Here is a 19,368-nt window from a genome sequence, read left to right as displayed (position 1 = left end):
TGTCAATGATTCTTATTTTATAATCCATTTTCCCTTTATTCCAAATATATTTAAGCAACTGATAGTGAGGAAACCCAACTGATAGAAGAAACACAACCATTTTTCTACTCAAGAAAAGTGTCTGAAAAGCTCTTCACATTTACTCATGGGTCTCTGTTCCATAGGTACCACATTTATATACTCACCTACACATCTAATTGAAGAAATTTTGTTGCTTCCAAGTTTTATAACTCATGGGTAACAATGTTATAAATGTCTACAGAGCATTTTGCCCAAACACAAAAGAATATAGGTTGTTTCCAGCACCTCATGGAACCTTCTCCAAAACTGTGTGTATAGCTGATCACAAAGCAAGCCACAATAGATACAAGAAAAATGAAATAAGCCTTCTATCTTATTAGACCACCATAGATTAAAGATGGACTTCAACTGTAACACAAACAACAAAAAAACCTACAAACTCATGGAAACTGAAAAACTACCCAATGACCACTAGATCAGGTGAGAAATAAATACAGAAATTAAAGACTTTCTAGAATTCAATGAAAATGAAGGTACAAATCCAAACTTATGGGACATGATGAGAGCTGTACTAAGAGGGAAGTTCATAGCATTAAGTGCCTTCCTAAAGAAATTGGAGAGATCTCATACTAGCAACTTACCAGCACAACTGCATAACTGAAATCTCTAGAACAACAACAACAACAAAAAAGCAAACACACCCAAGAGAAATAGAAGGGAAGTAATAATCAAATTTTTGAATTCACCAACCAGCCCCTCATTGTTTCATTTTACTTAATATGGAGGACAGTTGTTGCCTGCCTGACTTTTTAAAAAAATGTCTTTGAGCAGATTTTTGTTTTGTTTTCAAGACAGGGTTTCTCTGTATAGCCCTGGCTGTCCTGGAACTCACTTTGTAGACCAGGCTGGCCTGTAACACAGAAATCCGCCTGCCTCTGCCTCCCAAGTGCTGGGATTAAAGGCATTCACCACCACCATCCGGCTTGCACATTTTTGTGTAGGCATATTTTATGAATTTTGACAGGTTTTGTTGCCTAGAAAATTTTAACAAAAATAGTATAAAAACATTAAATATAAGATATTTACTTATGCATAGCACAGATTTTACCAAATGATAACTGCTTTACAAATGTGTCTGTCATCCTTGTGCAATGGCCATGCTAGCATTTTCTATATCATTTCAACTTTAGTATATGTGCTGATCAAGTGACCACTGGTAATACATTTTTAATGCAGTGAAATAGCAAGGACTGCAATCACTAGTTTTTTAAGTTTAGGTAGATTTAAAATATTATTAATATTTTCCCATAAGGTCTTACTATGTAGACCACATTGGTCTGGAACTCACTTTGTAGCTCAGGTTTGCCTCAAATTGTAGATCTTCTAGCATCATCCTCCCAACAGCTGGGCTTGTAGGTTTAACGCACCATGCTAGGTTATTGTTTAGTTTTATAGCAGGCCCAAATTGTCTTTCCATCTGACTGCACCATTTTTTATTCCCACCAGCAACAAGAGTTCTAATCTTCCATATTCTCACCAGCATATGATGGTATGATCCTAGATAATTTTCCTATTGTTTTCAGTTAGGTTGCTTCCTTGTTAATTTTTAAGACTTATATGCATATTTTGGATAAGTTTTATTTTTTATCAGACATACCTTTTGCAAATATTTTCTAGTCTGTGGCTTGTCACTATCTGGACATCGTCTTGCACAGAACTGAAGCTTTAGAAAATAATAGAAGCTCATCAATGGTTTCTTTCATCAATTATTCTTTGATATTATATGTAAACTATCATTACTATACATGAAGCCCTTTCAGTTTCCTCTTATGTTATTTTCCAGGTGTTTTATGTTTTATATTGTTAGGGTCAGAGATTATACTTCAGAGGATTTCAGTTCTGTTAAACTTACCATGGCTTGTTTATTGACCTACTGGATTCTCTCTCTCTTGGGAAATCTTGTGAACTTGAGAAAACTATAGTTACTTAGTAGAAATACTTAAAATCTCTTATAGATGTGTGTTATGTCTAGCATGTTAACAGAGTTGTTAATGTCTTACATATATTTTTCAATGTTTCACCTGGTGGTTTTATCTATTTTAAATGTCACACTGATATTTCTATCTAGCTTTTGTTGATTTTATTCCTAAATTGCTATCTGTTTTTTTGTTTCAATGCTACATGGTCAGTGTGTTATGTTTGTAATTGTTAATGTATTTCTGATGTATTTTGCCTATTATTATACATTTTGTTGTCTCTAGTCATAATATTGTCTCTTTTGTTTGCTTTTAAATACATTTACTCATTTTATTTTCTTTATGTGTATGCATGTTTTCCTGTGTGAGTTTGTTTACCATTTCTAAGTAGTAGATCAGAGAGGCCAGAAAAGAGGGTTTCAGATCTCCTGGGATGGGACTCACAGGTGGTGTGAGCTGCCATGTCCATGCTGAGAATCAATAGCAGCTACTCTAGAAGAGAAGTAAGCTCTTTAAAAGAAAGTGTTGATATTAGTGATATTTTTCTCTTTTCCAATAAGCTTTATTGATTTATTTTAAATAGATTGTTTTCATACAATGTATTCTGATCACCATCTCCCCCTTCCCAACTCCATCCAGATCCTCCATTCCTCTCCACTCACCCAAATCCACACCTCTTTCTCATTAGAAACAAATAAGTAACAACAAAACAGTGTTGACCCAAACAAAGAAAAAAGAGCCAAAGAAAAGACACAAGAAACACACACAGATGAAGAGATACACATATTTGCTCACACAGAAATCCCACAAATCCGTCAAAAATATGAAACCATAGCATAATAAGCAGAAGACCTATAACATAAAAAGTGTACACATAGCATTATGAGATAAAGAACCTTACAAAAATCCTACTATATTCATTTTATTTTGGCCATCTACTGCTGGGCATGGAATCTGACCTTAAGTGTTGTCTGTATACCCAATGAGACCCTGTTGGAGATTCCTTAGCAAGCAGTTACCAGTTGGGGATAGCTTCTGGGATAAGGATGAGGGATGCTTGTTTCCACTTCCCCTCTTAGCTGGGGACCTCATGTGGCTTATACCTAAACAGGTCTTGTGTATGCTGCAACAGTCTTCATGAGGAACTCGTGTGTCAGTTCTGTTGTTTAGAAGACCTTGTTTCCTTGGTGTCTTCTATTTCCACCGGTCTTTACGACCTATTTGCTTCCCCTACTACAAAGTTCCCTAATCTCCCAGGGCAAAGATTTGATGAAGACATCTTTAGTGACATTTTTGAGAATTCTGGAATTTTGGTTTCTTTTAAAAACATAAATATTGTAAGAGTATGCTTTCATTTTAATCCCTGCTGTAGGGATGTGGGGCGGCTTTAGTCTGTCCATAGCAGCTGACCATGATTTACCTCATCGATGCTCTAGCAGATGCATGGTTTTGCCGCCTGAAGATAATTTTTATAGGCATAACATTTGGAATTCTGGGAACTTTTCAGAGGGCACATAAATGCTAGCTGCCCGAGAGGTGGGATTGGTGGTTGTCAGTTTTTAGGAGGTTGGTTGCAGTTTGCTAATAGCCATGATCAAATTAAAAAAATGAAAGAAAAAAATTAGATTCAGGGTCTTTTGTAATGCTTAATTAGTTACTAAATAGGTAACCTTACTGCATTCTTGCCGGATTCCAAGCTTCTAGGATCTTGGAACACTGGGGAGACTTAACTGTATCAGATTTTAATCTTAAAAGGCATTTATAGTAAAATACTAAGAGAGAGCTCATAGTTCCATACACCAGACTAGCGCGGGAATAGAGTATGAGTATATGGGTAAATGAGAATGCCAAAGTTCCAGGAGGTGAGTTTCCGTGAAACTCTTCCTCGTGGGTGCTTGCAGACTTTTCAGCCTGTCAAGCAGACTTGACCAGAGTGTGTGGCATTTCCCAGTGTGCAGGGTTCTTGATGGAAGAGTTGGAGAAGGGACTGAAGGAGCTGAGGGGGTTTTCAGCCCCATGGAGGGAGCAACCATATCAACCAGGCAGAATCCCTGGAGCTCTCAGGGACGAAACCACCAAATAAAAATACACATGGATGGACCCATGGTGCTGGCCGAATATGTGGCAGGGAATGGCCTTATTGGCATCAGGGGAATGAGAGGCCCTTGGGCCTGAGAGTGTTTGATGCCCCAGTGTAGGGGAATGCCAGGGCAGGAAGAAAGACGGGAGTGGGTGGGTGCCTCATAGAGGCAGAAGGAGGGGGATGGAATAGAGGGTTTCTGAAGGGGATACCTGGAAAAGGGAAAACATTTGAAATGTAAATAAAGAAAATATCAAATAAAAAAAACTAAATTAAAAAAAAGATTGGAGCTAATGTGACAATGGGAAGAGAATTTGATAATATATATATATATATATATATATATGACCCCAAAAATTCCACCAGAGAACTCCTAAACCTGATAAACAGCTTCAGTGCAGTAGCTGGATATAAAATTAACGCAAATAAATTAATGGCATTTCTCTACACAAAGGATAAACAGACTGAGAAAGAAATTAGGGAAACAACACCCTTCAAAATAGCCACAAATAATATAAAATACCTTGGTGTGACTCTAACTAAGGAAGTGAAAGATCTGTATGATAAGAACTTCAAGTCTCTGAAGAAAGAAAATTGAAAAAGATCTCAGAAGATGGAAAGATATCCCATGCTCATGGATCGGCAGGATTAATATAGTGAAAATGGCTAATGTGAGATCGCTCCATTTATTTTATGGAGGTGCATAGTGCTATGAACTTGCCTTTTGGAACTAGATTCATTGTGTCTTGTAAGTTTGGGTATGTTGTTTTTTTCATTTTCATTCAATACTAAAACAAATTAACTTCTTTTTTATTAATGCCTATCTTGACAGATTCAGTAATGCATTGTTCAGTTTCCACAAGTCTGTAAGCTTTCTGTTTCTATTAATATTTAGTTTTAATCTATGGTTGTCAGATAGGTTATAGGTTGTTATTTCAATTTTCTTGTATCTGTTGACCCTTGCTTTGTTAAGCAATGCAATCAGTTTTGTAAAAATTTCCCTGAGGTGCTGAGAAAAAGGTAGATTCTTTTGTGTTTGTATGAAATGTTTGTAAATATCTATAAAGTTCAGTTGGTTTATAATATCAGCTAGCTGAAACATTTCTCTAGTTTTTAATCTGGATGACCTATCTATTGGTGAGAGTTGGGTATTGAAGTTTCCCAGTATCAGTGTATGAGGGTCAATATATGATTTAAGATGCAGAAGTATTTCTTTTATAAATTTGGGTACTCTTGTGTTTGGTGCATAGATGTTAAAATCCTCTTGGTGGATTTTTCTCTTGAGCATGTAATGTCCTTCCCTGTTTCTTCTGATTAGTTTTGGTTTGAGGTCTGTTTTATTAGATAATAAAAATGGTTACTCTGGCTTACTTTTTGGGTCCATTTGTTTGGCATATCTTTTTCCATCCTTTTACCCTATGGTGATGTGGAGTATGTTTCTTGGATGCAACAGAAGGATGGATCCTTTTTCAAATATGTCTCTTTTGTTGTTGTTGTTATTTACATCCCTATCATTCCCCCACCTCCTGGCCTCCTCCTCACAGAGTCCTCTCCCCTTTGCTTCTGAGAGGGTAGGGCCACCCCGGGTATGCCACTCTTTGTGAAATTTTCTTCTTCTGTTGTTTGTTTGTTTGTTTGTTTGTTTTTGTAATTCTAACCTGGGTTTCTCCTCCTCCTTCTCTTTCCATTATTTTTGTGGATTTCATCTTTTCATAGTGTCCCAGATTTCCTGATGTTTTGTTCCTGAATTTGTTTAGATTTACTATTTTCCTTGACTGAGGTATACATTTCTCTTATCATATCTTTTTTTTTCTTTTTTTTAATTAGATATTTTCTTTATATACATTTCAAATGCTATCCTGAAAGTTCCATATACCCTCCTCTACCCCACACTGCTCCCCTACACACCCACTCCTGCTTCTTGGCCCTGGCGTTCCCCTGTACTAGAGCATATAAAGTTTGCAAGACCTAGGAGCCTCTCTTCCCAGTGATGGCCGACTAGGCCATCTTCTGCTACATATGCAGCTAGAGATACGAGCTCTGGGGGTACTGGTTAGTTCATATTGTTGTTTCACCTATAGGGTTGCAGACCTCTTCATCTCCTTGGGTACTTTCTCTAGCTTCTCCATTGGAGGCCCTGTGTTCCATCTTATAGATGACTGTGAGCATCCACTACTGTATTTGTCAGGCACTGGCATAGCCTCATACGAGACAGCTATAACAGGGTCCCTTCAGCAAAATCTTTCTGGCATATGCAATAGTGTCTTGGTTTGGTGGCTGATTATGGAATGGATCCCCAGGTGGGGTAGTCTCTGGATGGTCCATCCAATTACCAATATGCCAGCTCACAATCAACTATCACTACTTTTCCAGGGGATCTGATAACTTGTCCTCAATAGCGTCTATGCAGGCAAAATATTAATATGCATGAAATAAAATAAAATCATTTGAAAGTATTTCGAGATAATAAAACTGATCTGTTCATAAAATTGAATCATTTCTCACTCTAAGAGGTTGGTACCCCCAAAACCCCCTGGGAATGGGAGAGTGTGCCCACCATGCAGGGTCTGAGAATCAGATTTTATAGTTTGAGAGCAGTAAGCAGGGAGGGCCTGCCTTTGCCAAGCCCAGAAGCTGCTTTTGGTATAAATTGAATTTTGAAACTGCAGGATGGGGAAAAGTCAGATTGCTTGGTTTTGTAACTTTCAAGCTCCAGGGCATGCAATGGGGGTTGGCTGCTTTCTCCAACGTCATGGGGGCAAATCTCCTGAGAACTTTGGCCTGTTTTTATGGCCATATGTTTGGGGAGAGGATCTTCTTTATTTCAGACCCTGTAAATATAAAGATTAGAGGGAGTAATTTTCTGTCTGGCTACTTCTTGCTGGTGGAGTGGGTATTGTTTTGGAGTTTGGAGTAGGGACTACAGAAGAAATATTATTTTTGTTTTGTTCTGTGTGAGTAATGGCAGTGATTTGATCCAGGAAGAACTTCTGTAAAATGTTAAAAAGAAGCCAGGCAGTGGTGGCGCACGCCTTTAATCCCAGGACTTGGGAGGCAGAGGCAGGTGGATTTCGAGGCCAGTCTGGTCTACAGAGTGAGTTCCAGGACAGCCAGGGATACAGAGAAACCTTGTCTCGAAAAACCAAAAACCAACCAAACAAACAAACCAACCCCCCCCCAAAAGTTTAAAAGATGGGATAAAGCATAAGGGTTAGTAAGGGGAGGTAGAGTTGGGGGGTGGGGGGTTGGGCCAAGAGGAGGAGTTTGTTGAATTTTCTGAGCCTGGTTCCTAAGTCTTTGGACACTATCTTCAACTAGCCTAGATATGTTGGCAGCATTGTGTGTCAAGCTGATCCGAAATTCCTGCAAGGCTTTCTAAGAGCTGGTTAGAGAGGATAACTGATGCAAAGAAACTCCTACTTCTGCCATTCCCAGTCTAAGTCCTGAAAGAATGCCTAGAGTGGCAAGAAGAGTGATGAGTTCGATGGCCCATTCGACAGCTGGATAGGTATTGATGTCAAGGAAAACTGGAAAGCAATTTTTAGGAGCCAGCAGGTAACCACCAATTTAGCTGTGAGCAAAGAGGGTGGTAGCTGTGTATATGAAAGGATTTCCCTACAGCAGGGAAGTCAAATATTTCTCCTCATCCTTAGCAATACTGGGAACCAGCAGAAGACTCAGTTAGATGGAAAATGGGAAGACCTAACTGGTGGTATAGTGCCAGGAGGGCCATCTTGGAATGAAGTGTTTCAGAATCACCAGAGGTGGTGATGGCAAGATTGCATTGGTAAAGCTGGAGAGAACTGACAAGGTTGGAAATTGGGAAGGGGGTTGTTTATGAATACATTAGGAGGCTTTGTGAAGTAGGCTTAAAGTTCCTAGGGCAAGTGTTGGGGAGGAGTGAGTTTTATAAATTTTGCCAAAAGATGAGCATTATATTCCATTGAGAAAGCCCTCTCTACTCTTTCAAGGGTCCCCCAGAATTTTTACAGGTGAAGTGAAAGCCCAAAGACAATGTAAGCTAGATCCACAGGACAGGAAATGACTGGTTAGCAATTTTGGGTAAGCAAACATACCCAGCAAGGTGACAGAGGGGGGCACTTTACAGCCCTAAAACTCCAGTCTCTTCTCAGAGCCTATTTTTATTTTGAGAGGTTTCACTGTATTGTAGCCTTGGCTGTCCTCAAACTTTCTCTATAGACAATGCTAGCCTTGAACTCACAGAGATTTGCCTGCCTCTGCCACTTGAGTGCAGGGATTAAAGGTGTGTGCTACTACATTTAGCCAGGGCTTGGTCTTTCCCCTTATTTGTTTGTTTGTTTGTTTATTTACTTATTTGTTGAAAAGCTTCCATTGAGAAAAAGATTTAAATTACCTTCCTAAGCGGTTGAGAGTTTAACTTGCTCTAGTTGTCCAGGAGGCAAGATGGGTTATCCCTAGAAATATATGTTTTCTTTTTACCTTGTCTGTTTTACACATCAAGGTGAGAAGCACCTGAAGCAGAAGAGAAAGGATTTAAAAACAAGCTACACAATGCTGAAGGTCCTGTTGGTTGTAGTGATGTAAACTAAAGTAACCTCTTGTTCTCTGCAGAGGAGAGTAGGCCCCAGGTTGTGTCAGTTAGCCTGAACAAGCAAAAGCTAATGAGGAAGAGTGAGGCCCTGGGCTTTACATATGTGCTGAGAGTTCCCTGAAGGTCCCAGGGAAGATAGGGAAGGAGTATATTATTGGAGATGAACTAGATAGAGGAGGTGAACGAGGAGGCTCTCTCTGATCTCATGTAAGTCTATAGCATTTTTTTAAAATTTAGGTAGGAAGAAAGCATCATAATCACATATGGATATACGTTTTTAAAAATTGAATCTGTATTGGAAGAGGCTCTTTGTGACTTATCACATATAAATTGGATTTAAGTCTCTGCAAGCTAGAGACTAAAATACCAAGATTCTCCTGCCACTTCTCTGCCCACCTTTATCAGACCTGTGAATTCTGAACCATACAGACCTGTTACTCAGGAACTGTACAGCCCAAGGATACCCATTAGAGGCCTGCCACACCAGGACCATCAAGGGTCCTCCCTCCAATGCCAACCGTACCAATACCTTCTACAACAGAGGAACATCTAGGGACCAAAGCCATCCAGATAGCTAAAGGCCCTCAAAAGGACACAATCAACAAAGGCCATAGCCATATGACACCTTTAGAGCATACCTACATGTCTGTGGTAAGCCCTGGATATCTTAACACAACCAAAGCACAAGAAAATGACTTTAAATCCAATCTTATAAAGATGATAGAGGCCTTTAAAGAGGAAATAAATAAATCCCTTGAAAAAATACAATCAAACAGGTCTTTAAAGGGGAAACCAATAAATCTCTTAAAGATATACAGAACAATACAATTAAAGAGGTGAAGAAGGAAATAAATAAAACTCTGCAAGACCTGAAAGTAGAAATAGGAGCAATAAAGAAAACACAAACTGGGGGAATCCTGGGGATGGAAAACCTAGGAAAGAGAACAGGAACTACAGACACAAGTATCACCAACAGAATACAGGAGATGGAAGACAGAATCTCAGGCGTAGAAGATAGGACAGAAGAAATTGATACATCGGTCAAAGAAAATGTTAAATCTAAAAAATTCCTGGCACAAACCACCCAGGAAATCTGGGATACCATGAAAAGACCTAACCTAAGAACAACAGGAATAGAAGAAGGCAAAGAGTTGCAGCTTCAAGGCCCAGAAAATATTTTCAACAAAATCATAGATGAAAACTTTCCCAACCTAAAGAAAGAGATGCCTATAAATATACAAAAAGCGTATAGAACACCAATTAGACTGGACCAGAAAAGAAAATCCTCCTGCCACACAACAAAGAAAGAGTATTAAAAGCAGCAAGGGAAAATGGCCTGGTGACTAAAAAGTCAGGCCTATGAATTTATACCTGACTTCTCAACAGACTCTAATAGCTAGAAGGATCTGGATCGATAGCTTACAACATCTTAAAAACCACAGATGCCAACCTAGACAACTATACCCTCCCCCAAAACCTCTCAATAACCATAGATGGATAAAACAAGATATTTCAAGACAAACCCAAATTCAAACAATATCTATCCACAAATCTATCCCTACAGAAAACACTAGAAGAAAATCTCCAACCAAAGGAAGATATTCCTCTTCCCCCCAAAAAAACCCCACAGGAAATAAGTAAATTCCATACCAGCATCAACAACACACACACACACATACACACACACACACACACAAACATTACATCAAAATAACATAAATTAACAATCACTGATCATTAATATTTCAACATGAATAGACTCAATTCCCCAATAAAAAGACACAGGCCAATAGTGGATGTGAAAACATGATTCATCATTCTGCTACATACAAGAAATATACCTCTGTAATAAAGGTAGACATTACCTCAGAGTAAAGGGCTGGAAAAAAATTTCTAAGCAAAAGGATCCAAGAAGAAAGATGGAGTAGCCATTCTAATATCTAATAAAATAGACTTTCAACCAAAATTGATCAAAGAGACGGGAAAGGAGACTTCATACTCCTAAAAGGAAAAACTTCCAAGGTGTTATCTGTATCCGGACACCTACACTCCAAACACAGGGACACCCACATTTGTAAAGGAAACATTGCTAAAGCTTAAATCACTCATTGAACCACACACATTAATAGTGAGAGACTTTAAATACCTCACTCAGACCAATTGACAAGTCATCCAGACAAACACTAAACAGAGAAATAACAAAACAGTCATTATGAATCAAATGGACCTAACATACATTTAAGAATATTTCCAACCAAACATAAAAGAATATACCTTTTTCTCATCACCCTACTGGTACGATAGGGCACTAACACACCCACAAAACTTTCAACCTCAAATTTATTCTGTCTATAAGAAATGCAGGGACAAAGATGGAGCAGAGACTGAGGGAATGGCCAACCAATAACAGGCCCAACTTGAGACTCATCCCATGGGCAAACACCAGTCCCTGACACTATTAATAGATACTCTGTTATGCTTGCAGACAGGAGTCTAGCATGACTGTCCTCTGAGAGGTTCTACCCAGCAGCTGACTGGGATGTAGATACCCACAGAGAAACAGTGGATGGAGCTTGGGGACTTTTATCAAAAAATGGGAAGAATTGTGGGCCCCGAGGAGGATAGGAACCCCACAGGAAGACCAACAGAGTCAACTAACTCAGACCCTTGGGGGCTCTCAGAGACTGAGCCACCAACCAAAGAACATACATGAGCTGTATGTAGGCCTCCCTGCTCATATAGCTCATGTAGCAGATGTGCAGCTTGATTTTCATGTGGTTACTGAACAACTGGGGCAGGGCTATCCCAAAGCTGTTGCATGTATGTGGAATATGTTCTCTCTGGGCTGCCTTGTCTGGCCTCAGTGGGTTAGGAAGCACCTAACCCCCCCAGAGACTTGATGCGCCAGGGTGGGGGGTACCCAGGAGGGTCTCCACCCTTTCAGAGGGGAAGGGGGGATGTCGGGAAGGATTGTGGGAGGGAGTGACTGGGAGGGGACGATTGATAGGGATGTAAAGCGAATAGGTAAAAATAAATAAAACAATAAAAACAGACTATTTAAAAGAACTCAGAGGGTGAGGTAGTCTTAACCCTTTCTTGTTGTTACTGAATGGTAAAAGCAAAGGCAGACCCCATGGGGCAGAGACAAAAGCTAGCAGTTTTAAGGTAGTGGTGGAGCAAAATGTTCTCTCTTAGAGGGAGATGAGTCTGAATATACCAAGCAGAAATAGCAGGCATTAAGACCCAGCAGAGGCTGAATCTCCAGCCTCATTTCCTGCAGGCTTGATTCTTCCTTGACCTTAGCAGCTGCCCACTGGCAACAGCTTGTCCACCACCTGGCCACTTCTCATTTCAAGTACCTCCCAGTTGGGATCTGTGCTGTGACAGATCTTTGATTCATTCTTGGAGTAGCAAAGGTTAAGAGACTTGCTTCACCTCTTGCTGAAGGTAATGCTTTGGCCAAAATCATTTCTCTAAAGTGTACATTAATGTGATTTACTTTGTTGTGATTTAAATTTTTTGCCACCATTGAATACTTACAAATGCAAATTGAAAGTCATTGACAAAAATCAAAGCATACATCTGGTTATGCAATCACACTTATTTAACAAAAAAAAAAAACACATTGTTTTTTTGGGTTTGAACCCTTCATAAATATGCTGTGAATTCTGCTCGACAGTATCATATTTCAAGCCTCCATCTGATGAGTGTGTAAAATACCTAGGTAGTAGCTATGTTGTCATGGGATGGGCAGTGGAGAGGCAGATAGACCACCTGACTTCTAGATCCAGCTTTCTTATGTAAGTCTTGAATTCTGAGTTCCACATGTATAAAATTGAGCTAATTATTTTTTTTTGTGGGATGGTTGTTGATATTGTTGTATACAGGATAAGAAAATATTGGCATGTGCATAATGGAGAGTTCAATTAAGTAGTTTCAAGTCAAAGAGAAGGGGGATTGAGGATGAAAATACGCTACAAAAATGTCCAAGACTCCTTTAAATGGCTGTTTCGTTTGTTCAGACTGTCTTCTGAACATTCAAACCCCTTAACCTCCTTGTGTAGGTGCTGCTGCTTGTGCGATATGTCTGTGTGTTTCCCCTGTTTGCTGTAACTGGGAGGAGGGACTTGCTGAGAGGATAGCAGTGCTGACCATGTCTACTGTCCTCTTTCTTTGCAGATTACTCTTCTGCGGTTCAGAAATTTTCTCAGACACTCCAGTCATTTCAATTTGATTTCATTGGAGACACGCTGACCGATGATGAGATTAATATAGGTAAGTCTTCAGGAGCATGTGGCCATACAACTCTTAGAAGCTATCAGTCCCCACCTAACTTCCTTCCATTCTGGATAAAAAAAAAAAAAGAAAAGCATGGGAGTCTACCTCCACATCCCTTCTGGCCTAATGCAAGGCCTTGGGAGACTGCTTATGAATGTTAAGAAAACATCCCATATATTCTCATATCCCTAATCATACAGAAGCTTTGAAGATGGCTCCTGAACCACCACAAGGGCCATTGATTATACTGAAGGGAGACTTTCCTTTAAATCATTTAATAAGTTATCCATGTGATGTTGGACAATGTATTTGCCTTCTTTGAGTCTCATTCTTTGGCAAAATAGGGTTAATCTCTCTCTGGAAAAAAGTTCGGTATAAAGTATTTGCCAGGTTGGCCATGGTGCCTTTAATTTAATTTAATTTAATTCCAGCATCCAGGACAGAGGCACATGGAGTTCTTTCATTCAATGCAAGTTTGGTCTATATAGTGAGCTCCAGTCCAGCCAAGACTATATAGTGAGACTTTGTATTTATAAAAAAAGGAATATGAGGACAGTGAACCACATAGCTGTTATGAGTGGTATACTGTTATTGAAAAGACATGATGTATGTGGTTACACTTATAATCTCTAGGATTAAAACACAAAACATTATTATTATAAAACCTCATTGCAGCTAATTTGAATGATAATATATAAAGGATGCAATTACTAATGATACTACTCATGCATAGTTAGCAGCATAGTGGGCATACTGATATATTAACTTTTGAATATTTTCTTATATACTTTTTCCTTAAAATTTTGCTCTTTTTCTTTCTTTGCTTGAGACAAAGTCTTTCTGTGTGTCTCAGGCTAACAGTAAACTCCTTTTTAAAAGATTTATTTTTACTTACATATTTACTTAGATATTTCCATATGTCTGTGTGTAGATAGAGGTGTGAGTATAGTGCTCTAAGAGGCCAGAGAGCCAGATCCCCTGCAACTGGAAGCTGTTGTGAGCATTTCTGACACAGGTCCTGGGGTCCTTTGCAAAAAGAGTACATGATCTTCATAACTGCTAAGCCATCACCCTTTCTAGTCTCTGGCCTTGAACCCTTAATTGTTCTGTTTCAGCTTCATAAGTGCTGAAATTGCAGGCATATATGACCACGACTGGCTCATTTAGCCATTTTCTTTGCATGGAAATGACTTCATACAAAATTTAAACTGGGCATATAGCTCAGTTGGTAGAGTTCTTGTCAGGTATGCAAGAAATTCCAGATTTGATTTCCAGCACTGGGAAAAAAAAGAAAAAAGCATGCAGTTGCATACACCTATAATCTTAGCATTTGTAAGGCAGGCGTGGGAATATTAGAATTTCAGATTTATCCTTGACTGCATACCAAGTTTGAATGTAGCTTGGACTGTATAGATCCTGTCTCAAATAGTAACATTTTATTGTGGGGTTGGAAGTGCCCCATGTCCGTCCCAAGGCCTGGGCCACTTGGGGAAACTGTGCTTTCCCCCACTGGTGCCGGGTGGGCATCATGCTATGGGAAGCCAAGGGACCCCCCCACTCCAGGGGTGGGGGAGCACAGTCTGAGGTTCCCCCGGGACTGCCAGAGCTGGCTCAGGAGTCCCCGAGTCTGCTGGGAGATGAGGGACATCTGTTTCTCACACTCTTGAGCACTCAGGAACTTCTGGGAGCCGCTGGAGAGCTGAGAATGGAGTGGGGGCCAGTGGGTTGGATCTAGCCTGGGGCTGAAGGGGAAAAGAGAGAAGTGCTCCAGCTGGGTCCCTGGGGAGGAGAGAGTCCTTGGTTTGTTCACAGGTGTCTTGGCTTGGTGGAAGCCATGGCTGGGAGTGCTGAGAGGCCTTCTGCAGGAGATTAGCTGCTGGCTCTTTAGATGAAGGCCTTCCATTGCTCCCCATGGTGAATCCTGATGAAAAGAGACAGTCCATGGTTTTAAGTTGTTTACTGTTAAGGCAGAGAGTGGTGATGAGAAAACCATACCCCACTCTCTCAGGGTGGGCCTCAGGTTAAATACCTTTTGCAGGGAGGAGTGTTTGGGAAGGGGAATTAATTGGCTAATCCCTTCAGATCTTTAGGTACCTCATTAAAATGGAGATCTGTCTTGAGGCCATGTGATCTGTGGTCAAGTCCTCTACCTGTGTAGGGGCTTCGGGTGTTGCTCTTAAATGACTTATGGTCACAGACCTATGGAGAGCTGCAGCTCCTTGTCAGGGGCCTGGTGTCCAGGAACATGGCAAAATGCCTACCATTCCTTGCAGGGTTACCTGTGGGGTCACCAGGGTTTCAAATGGAGTTCAACCAGAAATCAGGCTGCCTTTTATGGTCCCACATTTAAAAATTTCTAACTTAAAATTTTATATTAAAATTTTTCTATATTGTTTTAATTTCTTCCCAAGTTTCACAAGAAAGCAAGGACATTGTTTCATTCCTTTTATTAACACATAAAAGAATCTTAGGCACATTGTAGAACCCATGTTTACTAAATGATAATAATAGGTATTCTTATTATTATATTTCATTTACACAGTTTTTTGATATAGTTTACTTTCTATTTAGCTACTTTTGAGGATTCACCTGTTTTATAGTTTTTACTATTTTAAATTGTGTTATAGAAACCTTTGTGTTAATAACATTGGGTTATTTTCATTAAATGTCATTTGTACCTTGTGAGGTAGGTACTTGTGTTTGAGTTGTTTCCACTGTGATTGGTTTTCATTCTATTTATGTAGGTCTGTCTTGCTCCAAGAGAATGAATTACGAAACTTATCAGTAGCTCTGGTGATAAACAGCCTAGGTTTAACTTGAAGATCTGTAGCTTAGTTGGTGTGGTACTTGGGCAACCAGTCTCACCTATTTGTTTATCTGTAAAATGGGCATATGAGTTACTTTTTATTGCTGTGACTAAGTTAAGGAAATCAGGGCTTACTTTGGCTCAGTAGTTGAGGGCATACATAGTCTTTCTGACAGGGAACACATAGTTATAGTCACATTGCTTCAATAATCAGGCAGGAGCGAGGCGCGGGGGGGGGGAAGAGGTGAGAATGCTGCTGTTTAGTCATTGGTTTTTCTAAACCTACTTTTAATAAGGGTTCTTAAATGTTTTAACCTCCATTCTAGCTTACCACCCACCAGAGGTAGTGGAAAAGAAAGGTTATTAGGACATGGGGAAGTAAACCTGTTTAGAAATAGTTCTTTGGGGCCATTCCAATTTTCTTGGTCAGGATACCAGCAATTCAGTCTACTAGCAAACCACCACACTCACATTGGCAGCCATGGTTCAGTCCACTCAGCAGACAGCACACATGAAGCAACAGGGGCAGCTTGATCCAGAATAAATTGTGAGTCTGTGGAAGTGACAAAAGCTGCTGGAATATCATGAGAAGTTCTTTGTTGAGTTACTCTCTATGAGGTTACAGCAAATGAAGGTCAACAATGCAGTGCAAGACGAATCAAAACACTAGCCTTGTCCTACTGTTTGTGGTCATATTTATATTCTTTCTAAGCATCATGTGTCCTTTCATATGTCTGCTCCAGCAAAACATCCTTTTATCTGTCTGCCCCAGCAAAACATGGTTTCCAAAGAAACCAGAAATTTCCACTTCACTGACACACATTTGGCTTTCTGCATTCCTCATTTTTATTTAGGCCAGGACACTAGGCTATTGGATATTGGCTGTACATTCTTGGAGTGGGGCTTCTCTCCTCAAGTGGACCTCTTTGGAAACTCTGTCAAGTCCAGATGTGCCTACGAAGGCAATTCTAAATCCTATCAAGTTGATAATGAAGATGACAGTTTGGATGAGATATTTGAAGTAAGATGTGCACAGGGCCTAAATAAATGTTAGCAATGTAATATTGTTAATATCAAAATCTAATTTATTTTTTCTATTTATTTATTAAAGACTTGGATGAATATGACATGTAATTCTTTTCTGTTAAAAAAGGACTTCCTGGAACTGCCTAATACCTGTGGGCATCTGTGGTCTACCTGATAGCTTTTGGCTGTGACATCTCAATGTGCGATTTATGATCGCTCTTTCACTTAGCTACTATTTGCCTGGCAACTCCAGACCTAGATAACATTTAACTATTGTTGTAGCAGATATGCCCAACCATTTTTGTGTTGTAATTCAACATTGTCATCTATAAAATGCACAATTGAATTGAAAAAATTAAGCTAGTTCACAATTTTGTATTTGGGCTTGATTCATAGCCCTATCCTGGTGGTACTTATAAGCCTGTAAAACATGAGTTGGACATATCTACAGAGATGATGACTCACTGAATTAACTTTTATTGAAGGAGACAGGAGACTGATTTTGAGAATTAATTGGCTTATTATAGCCACTGTTATTTTTGCATTTTTCATTTTCTAATCTGAGATTTATGGTAGTGTGAGGAAGAAGTGGCAGTGCTTCAGCATATGGGACTGATGCAGTTTGATGGTTTTGATACAAAAGTCTTTGGGTCTTAGTGGAAATCTATTTTGGGAAAGGAATACTTGCTCCAGAAGCTGATATAGCAATGTGTGCTGTGTCCTCCTGGTCTTGAGTTGTATGTCCTCTGTTTCACGAGAATAATTTGTACAAGTCCAGTTAGGATGGAATATAGAGTTAGAATGTTAGATTTTACATTGAATATGCAGAGGGCCCAAATTTCCAATAATGGGCTTTTGAAAGGCAACTTTTGCCATAGAGGGTAACAATTACCTAGGTGTTATTGTTTGACTGAGCATGAGTCATGTATTTGAATGCTTGGTTCCCAGTTGGTGGAAATGTTTGAGAAAGAGTAGGAAATGTTGCCTTGTTGGAGGAGGTGTGCTACTTGGAGGCTGGATTTGAGGGTTCAAAAGCCCACTATTGCCAATTGCCAGTTATCTGTCTCTATCTTTCTGTCTGCCTTCCTCCTTCCCTCCTTCCCCTCCCTCTCTTTCTCATACTTGTAGGTCAGATGTAAGCTCTCCAGCTATTGCTGCAGTACCATGCCTGTTTGTCCACTGTCATACTCCCAACCATGATGGTTATAGACAGACCCTCTGAAATTGTAAATCCCAAGTAGACATTTTCTTCTATAAGTTACCTTGGTCACGGTGCCTTACCACAGTGATAGAAAAGTAACTAGGGCAGGGCACTAAGAGCGATGGACATGATTCTAGAGGTCATAAAGCCCAAGACTTCCCTGCAGTACCACTTGGGTGTTCAGCTCGACGTATTACCCTGAACAGTTTGTGTTCAGTGGGAAAAGTGTAAGGCCAAACAAGGACATTTGTTTCATAAAGTTATGTGGAGTAAATTAAATAATCCGTGCAGACCAGAGTATATGCAACTTTGTTTCTAGAATAAGACATTCATTTTGGGTTGGTCTTTTCTCGACTATCATGGCTCATAAGATCTTTTAGTCACTTTTCTCATTGCTGTGACAAAACACCTGACTTAGAGGAGGAAGGTTTAGCCTGTCACCATTTGACAGTCAAGTTCATCACTGTGGGGGGTGAAATGAATGATGATAAGCACTTGAGGCACCTGTTCACACTGCATCCACAGGAAGCAAAGGGAAATGAACGTGGATACAGAGTTCTAATTCTCTTTTTTATCAAGTCTAGGACTCAAGCCCATGTAGTGGTGCTGCCGCCAATGTTTAGAGTGGGTCCTCCTTCCTACTCAGCTTTTCTAATCTAGATAATCCCTCACAGATAGTTTTAGAGACTAACCTAATCTAGGTAATGCTTTCCAAGTATGTTCCGAAGCTTCTCTCTTGCATTTTTCTCATCCTGTAAAATTGAACATATTAACCATCACAGAAGACAAGGTTTTTGGAGTCTTGTGTCTGTCTCACATTTGAGTTTCGTTTATGGTCTGTGGGATGTTAGCAATGGGACTTGAACCTGTTGAGCATCTGCGATTCTCTTCTGTGTCTGTTATGTAATGGCATTAGCTGTGAGCTCTTATTCATCCTGCTAGGAATTTTAGACTCTAAAGTATGGAAAAATATATTGGTTTATAATTGTATTTCCCAAATAACAAGGGATCTATAGATTCGTAACAAATGTCAGTGCTAACTGGCACCTGAAATAATATCTGGCTTGTTTATTTCTAACATAGATCTGCATTGGAATCATCTGGGAATCTTATAGTCTTACTGTCCTAGTCCAAAAGAATAAAAATCTTGGTTGTAGTACTCAGGGCTCTGATTTCCACAGTAATGATGATATCAGTAGGCATTCAGAGCCCCATGACAGGCCTTGGGCTCTTTTAAACTGTACTTTCTTGGGTCCTTAGTGTCTTCCATCCACAGAAGTTCAAAGGAAACAGCTACTTACATTGAAAATCCATAAAAGGACAACAACAATAGACATGCTAACATGGATGGAGTAAAGAAAAAATATATTTCTATTCTTTGAAATTTTCATACATGCACACAATGCA

The 19,368-nt window shown here is 39.6% G+C and overlaps 1 protein-coding gene and 1 non-coding gene across 6 annotated transcripts in view; one reads left to right on the top strand and one right to left on the bottom strand.

The window, feature by feature from the left end:
- Positions 1–19,368, top strand: part of Ophn1 (oligophrenin 1) — a 336,803-nt gene that overhangs the window by 75,073 nt on the left and 242,362 nt on the right. For all 5 annotated transcript variants that reach the window (NM_001313754.1, NM_001313755.1, NM_052976.4 and 2 more), the window contains one exon: positions 12,830–12,925. In NM_001313754.1, the coding sequence (NP_001300683.1) occupies positions 12,830–12,925 (96 nt within the window). The remainder of the gene's footprint in view (positions 1–12,829; positions 12,926–19,368) is intronic.
- Gm26000 lies at positions 1,129–1,235 on the bottom strand. The gene has a single exon (XR_003953156.1). It is a non-coding gene; the product is annotated as a U6 spliceosomal RNA (small nuclear RNA).

Source organism: Mus musculus, chromosome X (assembly GCF_000001635.26).
Source record: "Mus musculus strain C57BL/6J chromosome X, GRCm38.p6 C57BL/6J".
Lineage (NCBI taxonomy): Eukaryota > Metazoa > Chordata > Mammalia > Rodentia > Muridae > Mus > Mus musculus.
This window is presented reverse-complemented; position numbering and strand designations above follow the sequence as displayed.